At 45.8% G+C, this 12199-nt stretch overlaps 1 protein-coding gene across 1 annotated transcript in view; it reads left to right on the top strand.

Moving 5' to 3' along the window:
- The window catches only part of gyg2 (glycogenin 2), a 139623-nt gene extending 129698 nt beyond the window's left edge, over positions 1-9925 (top strand). Inside the window, exon 9 of the mRNA XM_034173521.1 lies at positions 9503-9925. Coding sequence (XP_034029412.1) covers positions 9503-9628 — 126 coding nt within the window. The 3' untranslated portion in view covers positions 9629-9925. The remainder of the gene's footprint in view (positions 1-9502) is intronic.
- Positions 9926-12199: the final 2274 nt, after the last annotated feature.

Here is a 12199-nt window from a genome sequence, read left to right on the forward strand (position 1 = left end):
TACGTTTGTCCCTTTCAGTTTTCTTCCTTGTTTTAACAGTGCTGTTTTGTGTTTTCTGTTGATGAATCTCATGATGACGGTTCGCTTATCACCGTCATTTCTCCGGGGCAGAGGGTGGCACGCTTCAATGTTATTTAAATCCATTTCTATACCTTTAGATAGGAGGAAATCAGCAACCTGTTTTTCCACAGAGCTGACCTCCTGTTCACTGGGCTCCCCTCCGCTCTCATCTGTTACCGCCCGTGCGTAGGACCGTGCTTTGATATGAAGACCTGTGATGATGACGTCGTTAATTCTGGTGTACTGCTCCAATTCAGCCACTCTATTTTCCAGCTGCACCAGATGCCGGTCTTTCTCGGCATTCTGGAGCCGTAATGCCTTCACCTCCTCCACCAGATCCATGATTGATTTCTGTTGCTGCTTCACAACAGAGATCTCCTCTGATAGAAAGTCCAGAGATTTTTTAATATCGTCACCTTCCTCCGCTGTCAGAACCTTCTTAGGCCCCATGGTCGGCTTATGAGCAGCTTGTCGATCGCCGATGTTAACAGCCTGCGTTGTTTGTCACCGGGATGGATCTGCAGTGCGCTGGTGCCGCGCGGCCTCAGTGTTTCCGCGCTGATGGATCCGCGGTGGCTGCACGAGGCCTCGGGGAAGCGGCACTCGTGACGCGCGGCTCTAATGACGCAGCGCGCAGCCTCAGTGAATTCACCACGTTGGGCGGGCCTCGGACGTTGTTGCTGTCCAGTCGCGGGGCTAAGTTGCCGGTTGAGGTGGTATTCCCACTGTCCGGGTTGGCAAACACCGGCGTGGCAGATGGCAACTACAAACACCACCTCTGAAAACTCAGGTACAAACTTTTTGCAGCTCGCTCTGACGACACGCAGCTCGCTCTGACGACACGCAGCTCTGACTGACTGTGACTGACGCAGCTCTGACCTGATCCAGAGCAGAAGGTTTAAAATTTTATGGTCAACAGTATCAAAAGCAGCACTGAGGTCCAACAGAACAAGCACAGAGATAAGTCCACTGTCCAAAGCCATAAGAAGATCATTTGTAACCTTCACTAATGCTGTTTCTGTACTATGATGAATTCTAAAACCTGACTGAAACTCTTCAAATAGACCATTCCTCTGCAGGTGATCAGTTAACTGTTTTACAACTACCCTCTCAAGAATCTTTGAGAGAAAAGGAAGGTTGGAAATTGGCCTATAATTAGCTAAGATAGCTGGGTCAAGTGATGGCTTTTTAAGTAATGGTTTAATTACTGCCACCTTAAAGGCCTGTGGTACATAACCAACTAACAAAGATAGATTGATCATATTTAAGATTGAAGCATTAAATAATGGTAGGACTTCCTTGAGCAGCCTGGCAGGAATGGGGTCCAATAAACATGCCGATGGTTTGGACGAAGCAACCAATGAAAATAACTCAGACAGAACAACCGGAGAGAAAGAGTCTAACCAAATACCGGCATCACTGAAAGCAGCCAAAGATAACGATACATCTTTGGGATGGTTATGAGTAATTTTTTCTCTAATAGTCAAAATTGTGTTAGCAAAGAAAGTCATGAAGTCATTACTAGTTAAAGTTAATGGAATACTCAGCTCAATAGAGCTCTGACTCTTTGTCAGCCTAGCTACAGTGCTGAAAAGAAACCTGAGGTTATTCTTATTTTCTTCAATTAGTGATGAGTAGAAAGATGTCCTAGCTTTACGGAGGGCTTTTTTATAGAGCAACAAACTCTTTTTCCAGGCTAAGTGAAGATCTTCTAAGAATCAACTAGAATCAACAGAGAGGCGAGATTGAGATGGTTTGGACATGTGCAGAGGAGGGACCCAGGGTATATAGGGAGAAGGATACTGAGGATGGAGCCACCAGGCAGGAGGAGAAGAGGGAGACCAAAGAGGAGGTTCATGGATGTGCTGAGAGAGGACATGCAGGTGTTTGGTGTGACAGAGGAAGATACAGAGGACAGGGTGAGATGGAAACGATTGATCTGCTGTGGCGCCCCCTAACGGGAACAGCTGAAACACAAAGAAGAAGTAGCTTTTAAAAAGTTTGTTGGAGCCAGATTAAAATCTTTGTGAATTTAGGAAAAAGTTAAAACTTTAAAAGCGTTGAAAAAACAAAATAGCCGACAGAAAAGGAGAGTCGCTTTTCTGTAAATGCGCTATTAATTTGAAAAGTTCAGCTCTGAGGTTCTCTTAAAAATCCAAAAGACTTGATACACCTTATAACTTTGTTAAAATTATCAAAAATGAGCAAAGAATGAATGAGAGAGAGAGAGAGAGAGAGCGGCAAGACTCTGTTTTAACTTTTTTAAGGGGACTGACGATTTAGGGTGTGTCACTTTACAGAAACTTCATGTGGTCACAGTGCAGACACAAATGATTCAACCATTTAAACACACCAACCACTTTGACATATCATCTGTTCTGAGACACTCGAATGGACACACACCATTAATAGTCAGACACATCCTTTGGATAAACCAAATATTTCACCATCAACAATATTAATAATGGAGAAAGATGACACATCAGTTAAGGAACACATATCAATCAAATGGAATGATTGTATGCAAAGCATCCCGCTTGACTAATCGATACCAACACCACTAGAAGTCCTCATACATGTGAACCAAAGAATACTAATGCAATTCTTTTTTATTTTAAACAAAAGGTCTTTTCCTTTGCTTAGACCCAAGTATAATAACTGGTTGTGAAGACTCAAAGATTTATGGCCACGTCTTGTTGTGGGGGAAGTTTTGCAGTCTTGAGAGGTTCTGGCTTTAGTGTGAGGCCATAAAGGTGGGTTGGGCAATTTCAGATTCTGACGTGAAGCCATTATAATGTCATGTAATTCATAATGACCAAAAATTCACTGATTAAAAAGGCAAGGGCTCCCCTTTGAAGAACTTTGAATTACAATTTTGTTTTGCTGTGAATCCCAGTGTTGGCCCATGGGTGATGTCTCCAAACTTATCTGAAGATCTCCAGATGACTTAGGAATTTTTCAACTGAGAGGGAAAACACGGTCCTTTGTCTGCAGTTCCAAACTCAGGTTTTTGTTGAGACAGTATTAATGTATTTATTTAATTAGGGTGAATTGAGGCCATGGCGCTACACTTATGTTCATGAGATGCAACCTCAGGACCTCAGTGGGATTGACAATTGGACTATTGGTATTTGGGGGTGGTTCCAGAGTAGTATATACAAGATGCCTAAAATTAGGTTTGTGTTTTAGAAGTTCCAAATGGGTTGAAGGTAGAAGACACAAAATATTTGATGTTGCAAGAACAGCCAATGGGCATTCCTTATTTTAATATTATCCAGTGTAGTTATGGGTATTAAGTTTGCAAAACACGTCTCTCTGTTCTCTTTATGGGCACATTTGTGGAAATGGGCCACAGTCAACTTGACAAATTCCCCTCCCTGCCACACAAACTGCACTATCACCATAATGGATTTTCTGCACTAAGTTTCCCACTAAGCTAATGATTACACACGCACATTAGTTGTAAGCCTTGCAGGTTCTCTAATTACCTGCTCCGTGGTCTGCTGTAGAGTCCTAATGTTACCCTCCCTGCAGAGCTCTATCTAGCTGCATGATGTGTAATAACTTCAGATGAATTAATTAAAAATATAAAAGCCAAGATGATGGGTTGCATAAGTATTCAGCCCCTTTTGTTGTGTGGGCCGCTGAAGAGGAGGTACTGCTGGCCCACCACCACCAGAGGGCACCCTGCCTGGAGTGCGGGCTCCAGGCACCAGAGGGCGCTGCCATCTCACAGGAGCAGCCGGGGTGACAGCTGTCACCTACGACAGCTGTTACCAATCTTCTGATCCGCAGCGGTATATCTGCAAGACGTCATCCCCACTTCTCTGCCGAGATATCGCTCTACCAAAGAGGTAACGTATCCAGCCAAACAGAGTATCTTTTGACCATTAAATACTTTTTGCCTTTACACAGAAAGAGAAAAGAACAGCAGGAGACTGTATTTTGGATAAGTACTCACATTCCTGCACTACAGTGTTTTTTCCTGACGAGAGGTGGAGGTGGTTTTCCACCATACGTGTTGCTGGGTGCAGGCGCACCCACATCTGACTGTTTCTGTTCCTCGCCAGCAGTACCGGATCCGACAAGCGGAGGCAGTGGCCACCTGGGAGTTCGGGACTTGGCGGCTCCAGTATTCCCGGGGTTCGGTGGCGGAGGAAATCGTGTGGTTCCGGTTCTGCTTTGGACAGACATCTCCTATCTTCGAGCCTGCCCACATGACACCTTTGTGATTCGGCTTATTGTCTGTTATTATAATCGGTTGTGTTTGTTGTGCTTGTTTCACAACAGTAAAAGTGTTATTTGCCTTCCTCCATTGTCCGTTCATTTGCGCCCCCTGTTGTGGGTCCGTGTTCCTACACTTTCCCAACAGGATATCTCGGCCAATGTCATGGACCCCGAGGGGCGTCAACCGGCTGTTGAACGGCCAATGGAAGAACAGGGTGCACAGGCGTCCACAGGAGGAATGATCGGTGAGTTGCAGCGAATCCTCACCGCTTTCACGGCTCGGTTGGATCTAATGACCGAGCAGAACGTCCTCCTTAACCGCAGGGCGGAGGCTCTCGCCGCGCAGGTGGGCGCTGCTGCGGCTCTCCCTCCTGTCGACCCTGTGCGTAACAGTGACGTTCCACAGGTCGTTCAACGACCCCTCCCACCTTCCCCGGAAGCATACATAAGCCCTCCAGAGCCGTACGGAGGTTGTGTGGAGACGTGCGCGGACTTCCTTATGCAGTGTTCGCTCGTCTTTGCACAACGTCCTGTCATGTACGCGACTGATGCCAGCAAGATAGCTTATGTAATAAATCTGCTTCGCGGTGAGGCACGCGCTTGGGCTACAGCGCTCTGGGAGCAGAATTCACGGCTCCTTCAGACATATGATGGGTTTCTGAGGGAGTTCAGAACAGTGTTCGATCACCCTAATAGAGGAGAGACCGCTTCAGCCGTGCTGCTGTCGATGAGACAGGGGCGCCGGAGCGCAGCTGCCTATGCAGTCGACTTCCGCATCGCGGCTGCGAGGTCCGGCTGGAATAGCACTGCCCTGCGCGCCGCCTTCGGAAACGGACTGTCGTTGGTCCTAAAGGAGCACCTGGTGGCTAAGGACAAACTGTGGGACTTAGATGGGCTTATTGATCTGGTTATACGATTAGACAATCGGTTAGAAGAACGCCGTCGGGAACGAGACGAAGGGCGTGGCCGGGCACGCGCCGTCCCTCTCCCTTTCGGTTCCGACCGAGCTCCGCCCTCCCCACGCTCCACGGCCCCTACGCTCCGTGTGGTTACAGCTCCCCCTGCTGACGAAGCTATGGACACGAGCAGGGCCACATTTAGACCCCCGGATAGACAGAGGAGGCTGGTCCGCGGAGCGTGTTTTGTTTGTGGCTCGATAGAGCATCAGGTAAGGGACTGCCCCGAGCGGTTAAACACCAACGCCCGCCCCTAGAAACTGGGCTAGGGGTGGGCCGAGACATTCACGTGGGACACACCCATGTTGCCACACGACTCCCAGTTACAATCCTTTATGAGGATTTAACCCTTCAGGCCCCAGCACTGGTGGACACGGGCTCTGAGGGGAATTTGCTAGACAGCAAATGGGCCAGGGAGGCAGGGCTCCCTCTGGTGGCACTTACTTCACCTGTGCAAGTACGGGCACTAGATGGCTCCCTACTCCCTTTAATCACACATAAGACACCTCCAGTAACTCTGGTGGTGTCAGGGAACCACCGGGAGGAGATCGAGTTTTTTGTGACTCCTGCCACCTCCCGCGTGATTCTCTGGTTCCCCTGGATGTTAAAACACAATCCCCGGATCGATTGGCCGTCCGGGGTAGTGGTTCAGTGGAGCGAGACCTGCCATCGGGTATGTTTAGGTTCCTCGGTTCCTCCCGGTTCCCAGGCTAAGGAGGAGGTCAGAGTCCCGCCCAGTCTCGGGACGGTGCCGGTGGAGTACCATGACCTTGTGGACGTGTTCAGCAAGGATCTGGCGCTCACCCTTCCCCCGCACCGTCCGTACGATTGTGCCATTGATTTGGTTCCAGGCGTTGAGTTTCCGTCCAGCAGGCTGTACAACCTCTCACGACCTGAGCGCGAATCAATGGAGACCTACATCCGGGACTCTTTAGCTGCCGGGTTGATCCGGAATTCCACTTCCCCGATGGGTGCAGGTTTCTTTTTTGTGGGAAAAAAGGATGGCGGACTACGTCCATGCATTGATTACAGGGGGCTGAACGAAATCACGGTTCGTAACCGATACCCATTGCCCTTGTTGGATTCAGTGTTCACGCCCCTGCATGGAGCCCAAATGTTCACTAAGCTAGATCTTAGGAATGCGTATCACCTGGTTCGGATCCGGAAGGGAGACGAGTGGAAGACGGCATTTAACACCCCCTTAGGTCACTTTGAGTACCTGGTCATGCCGTTCGGTCTTACAAACGCCCCCGCGACGTTCCAAGCATTGGTTAATGATGTCTTGCGGGATTTCCTGCACCGATTCGTCTTCGTATATCTAGACGATATACTCATCTTTTCTCCGGATCCTGAGACCCATGTCCGGCATGTACGTCAGGTCCTGCAGCGGTTGTTGGAGAACCGACTGCAGGAGACTGTATTTTGGATAAGTACTCACATTCCTGCACTACAGTGTTTTTTCCTGACGAGAGGTGGAGGTGGTTTTCCACCATACGTGTTGCTGGGTGCAGGCGCACCCACATCTGACTGTTTCTGTTCCTCGCCAGCAGTACCGGATCCGACAAGCGGAGGCAGTGGCCACCTGGGAGTTCGGGACTTGGCGGCTCCAGTATTCCCGGGGTTCGGTGGCGGAGGAAATCGTGTGGTTCCGGTTCTGCTTTGGACAGACATCTCCTATCTTCGAGCCTGCCCACATGACACCTTTGTGATTCGGCTTATTGTCTGTTATTATAATCGGTTGTGTTTGTTGTGCTTGTTTCACAACAGTAAAAGTGTTATTTGCCTTCCTCCATTGTCCGTTCATTTGCGCCCCCTGTTGTGGGTCCGTGTTCCTACACTTTCCCAACACCTTTGGTATAATACCTGAAAATAATCAGTTTAATTGCCAGTTTTCTCCAGAGAAGTCAGGGGATGGATACATGAACATTTCCAAGTCACGTAATATGTCTTGGACTTTATTTACATCAGTTACGAAGAAATACAAACAGTATGACACTCTATGGTAAATCTGTGTGGAGTAGACAGTTCTCAAAAACTGACTGACTGTGCAAGAAGCAGAAGAGTGAGGAAAGCCACCAAGACACCCAGACAACCCAGAAGAAGTTACAGGCTTCTGTGGCTGTTATTGGAGAAATTGTGCACAGTGCATGTTTTGCATTTTGTATCCCCAGTTATACAGCTTCATGATGAAGTGGTACAGACGAGGATTTTATTAAAAAGGAGACCTGAAAGTTCAGCTAGAATTTGACAGAAGGTACATCTGAGATGCATTCTGAAGTCCCTTATACACCCGTCACACATTGCCAGAATCACGCAGAATGGCGTCAGAATGAGAGTCCACACAGTTGGTCAAAATCAGCCGGTGGCCCTGAGTATGACGCACATGTTCAAAATCATCTGGGTGTCATCGAGATGGGACACCTATCCAATGGCGGTCCATGTGCAGTCTGAATTTATATATAAACTAAAATGTTTTGTTTTTAATTAAATTTGATAATTACAGGCTCCTGTTCCAAAAATAGAAAATGCATATGTTACGATTGAGCCAATAAAAGGGCCCCTTCACACATAACACGACTGAAGCCGACTAGCACATGAAGGAGGAAATGCATGCCATTCATGAAAAATCGGAGCTGCCTCCAACGCCTCGTACACCTGTCCCTACAATTATTCGCGCACACCAGCAGCTGAAAGACAGAGAATGCCCATTCGAACCCTCTCGCGACAAGTGTCGGACAAATTCCAGGTGACACACATGAACATCCAACATATTTTGTGTGCATGTGTATTGCGCAAGTGTCCCCCCCCCCCCCCCCCCCCCCACACACACACACACACGTGGCATGCAGAGGGAGAACACACTTTCATGACATGCTGATATGTAGGTACAGACATGATCGTATGGGGGCCGGACAGCCATGTCTGAGTGCATATAGCTGGGCTGCAGCGGCCGCACACAGCACACGTCGGCAGGCTGCTCCATGTGAAATGGACCATCAGATCATGCAGCAGGTGATCTGAATGTCACACATGTCTGACCCGACACGCATGTCTGGCAGAACATGCACACTGCAGGATTATGACAAGCCAACAACACAACAAATATGCTACTTTCAGTCACGTATCGCCAAAAATACACTGTAACAAATGCTGTTTTGTCAGTTATTTAGGGTGCTTTTTTCTCTTTGTTTAAAAACAAATACATTTATCTCCTTGTTGATTTTAGCCATCTTACGCTCCTGCTATAAGACACCCATTGTAGCGCAGTGGTAAAGTTTCTGTCTGATAATTAGAGCTTTTGTAATTTGCAGGTTTCAATCCCATCAATGGCATTTATTTTTTATTTAACCTGTTCTGTATTGCATCCACTTTTACTTCTTATTCATATCAACCCAGTGATATTTACTAATTATACAGCTGGTTTTAATTTTATTATTCTCCACATCAGTGGGGCGATGTGGCACAACACGTTCCAGCTACTCGCACTGTGTTCGTGCACGCGCACGATTGTTCCCCATTTCATGTTTGGTTTGCGGATTTTCTTCCGTTTTCTGCATCTTTCATGTTATGTGAAGTGGCCCAAAGATTTGAACTGAAATGCAGGAAACTGTGGTGAAGACAAGGTAACAATATATTAGGCAACAGAGTAAATGAATATTGCAGATGATCGTGGAGGAGACACCAGAGCAGGAAGACAGAGGTTTGACCAGAATGGGATGTTTGGCAGAGGACCAAAACCAGGCAGCTGTGACAGAGCTGACAGGTCACAGGAACGCTGGAACCAGGGAGCACAAAAGAAAAAGTCAATAATAGGCAAACACCAAGTCATGAAAACACTGAGAATGCAGTTATCCAGAAAGATTAACTGAGGCCAGGTTCTGGAGAGTTCTGCAGAGCTGAACTGAGTTTCTGGCGAGTGTGGAGTGGAAAGACCAGGGCTTAAATACAGGGCTTAAATACAGGTGATGATGACTGTAGGCAGGTGTGGCAAATCAGCTTCATGACTGAGGAAAGAGAAAGGGAGGGGGAGCAGAGCAACACCAGGGCAGCATGACAGCATATCTCAAAATATTACTATATTTAAGATGGTGAACTAAAAGTGCTCATGAAGTGGACACAGAGGAGCACTTAGCTGTTCAATTCTCACAGGTTTTGTTTTGTTTGTGCATAAAATTAGATCTTCAGTCTCAAACTGGATTGGACGGAGTCTGTTTCTTTAGTAAAATCCTCTTTGACGATGTTTCTCTTTCTGACTGCAGATGGCTGCAGAAACCATGGCTGCTGACGTGCAACGTCGTAGGATGTGGGAGGCCGGTCAGGCCGACTACATGGGCAGAGATGCTTTCCACAACATCCAGAAGATGCTGGACAGCTTTCTTTATTAGAACCAAGGGGGTATCTTTGGGCTTCAGTGTTTCTGTTCGGTTGTTACTCTTCAAAAAATTGTTCTTGTCGAATTATACTGAGGTTTTTGTACAGTACAGAGTGGGTTTGGGAGTAACAGCACAACCGTTCCACAGAAAGCTGTGCACAAGCCTGATGCTTGCTAAGATGGAGATTATGTGGGCATGGAGCTAGACACCATGTGGCCATCCAATAGCAGTGTACCTCTGTCCACTCAGATATTCTGAGAGATGATATGTGGAGAAAGGGTGGGCAGATCAATCCAAATGTCGATAGAATTGATATCAGTGGTGGGCACAGTTCCGCTAACTGCTAATTATCGAAGCTAATGTTTTCATTATTGGATTAGCTTTTCAGATAACGTTGAAAACCATTATCAGACCAACTATCTTCCGATAAATTTTGGTCCGATAATTTTTAGATCGCTAACATGTTTTTGCTGGTGAAGTAAATAAAGCTTTAACAGTTAAAAACATTTATGTCTGATATCAGTGATTTTAGCATTTATCTGTTAAATGTTTTATAGCAGATAATCAGCTCTACTCTCTGTAAACAGAGGAGAGCTAGTTTCAGGAGAAACCGCTCTATCCTCTGCAGTCAGAGGAGAACTGGTTACAAGATAACAGCTCTTGACACCATACTGACGCACCGGCAATATCACCCAAGTCATTCAGAGGCATAGAGTTTTAACTTATGGTTAAAATTTTAACCAAACTAATTTCGGACATGTTATTTAAATTAACGTCACTTCTGAAGTTTTATAAAGTGAAAATATCAGCCATATGTTTTAGTTTTAATGTATTGCACTAATTTTGAAGGTTTAGATGTGGACATCCTGTGTTCAGGTACATTATGGGCAATCTCAGTACATTCATGACAGAAGAAATGCATTTGAGACGCTCTGATCAGGCTCCACACCGACAACAGCATTAAACTCTTTGTATATTGTGCCTAAAACTCTCGTGAATATATTCTCTGGATTTATAAATGTTGCTCTTGTTTGTTTTGTGTAAAAATGCCAGAAGCAGCTCAGGTTGCTTCTTCATTATTTTTAATTGGAATCACTGTGAGTTGCATCGCACTGCTACGTAAAGGATTATGGGTTAGGGTCTGAGCATCTGGGCGCCAGTAGATGGCAGTGTTCTATGCATTTTGACACCAGTTATATCAGACGGTTGTCTAATAACAACTTTTCTTTTGGTTTTTGCAAATGGCTTTTTTTTTTGTTTACATATGAATAAAATGGCATATTTTACAAAAGCACATTTATATGGAGGCTCATTTTACCCATAATCCCTTTGGCATCTGTCTGTGTTTGTTACAAAACTTCAGAATTAGTACATTATTTAAAATTAAAAGATATGTGTTATATTTTAACTTTATACAAATGACAGAATTGACATGACTAGAGTTATTCTATCCAGATTAATTTGATTTATAAATCAAAACCATAAGTCAAAACTGCATAATTTTCCAAGACATCTGCCTCACTGCGGCACTGCTGTAGGTTGTTAAAGGCCTGGTCCCACTGGGAAGAGGTTTATTTGCACATAAATTGAGTATACAAATGTTGGGCATTCGTTGTCATCCGCAACAAAAGTGGCCAAAAATAACAGATGTCTCAGTATGAATTACGGATATATTAATAATGTACAACGAATATATGACAAACAGTCACGGATGTATAACGCATGTATTGAGCAAAAGGATCTGACGCATTGCGATTATCATGGAGGTATTACAGATGTATTGACAATACATTGTGCACGTGTTGCGCATGCACGGCATTTGCATTGCGGTCATAAATGAAGTGCACTCGGGCCTTTCGGCATCACTATTCACACCGACACCACAGCCTCTGGAGCAATTGCTGGACTTGGACAAGTTGATTGGAGTAAACAAGCAGTGAACAGGGCGAATGGTGAGTGGCGGATCGCATCAGAGCGTAGCTCGTCTGAACGATTATAACAAGAAGTTAAATCTGTAAACACAGGAATAAATACTGTAACAGCTGCAGACAAGAAGGAAAAAACACGGAACTGTTTCATCAAGCCTTGACAATGTAAACAAGTCAAATGTTTACCTCTTTAGATGGCTCAAAATGCTTTCTGCAGCTTGTTAGGCGTGCGCATGCACGGCTCGGGCTGCAGTCTCCTCTGTGATTCAGGAAGTGATTAGAGCCGTTTTCAATGACAAATTTGCAGAAAACATGATTAATCCTCCACAAAATAATTTTATTTATATACACAGTGTCCAGTGCAGAGTGCGTGGCAGCCGGTAGAACAAAGAACGGCATCCAGCTGTGAACACAGCGCATGGGATCATCAGGACACAGGTCGTGCTGCTGCATGAAACAAAACATCCTCGTGTCAGTGCGCCTTTATGTTGTTGGATGGCATTTTTGGGGATCCATAACTACATCTGTACGTTTCCACAGCTGGACTGGTACTGACTGGCTGGTATGTCGATGTCTGCCATGGCACTTTAGGTTTACGTGGAGTGTTTGTTGTGCATTCGCAAATTGTCTGCAAATCAGATGCAAAGCTGACATA

This window comes from Thalassophryne amazonica, chromosome 1 (genome assembly GCF_902500255.1).
Source record: "Thalassophryne amazonica chromosome 1, fThaAma1.1, whole genome shotgun sequence".
Classification (NCBI taxonomy): domain Eukaryota; kingdom Metazoa; phylum Chordata; class Actinopteri; order Batrachoidiformes; family Batrachoididae; genus Thalassophryne; species Thalassophryne amazonica.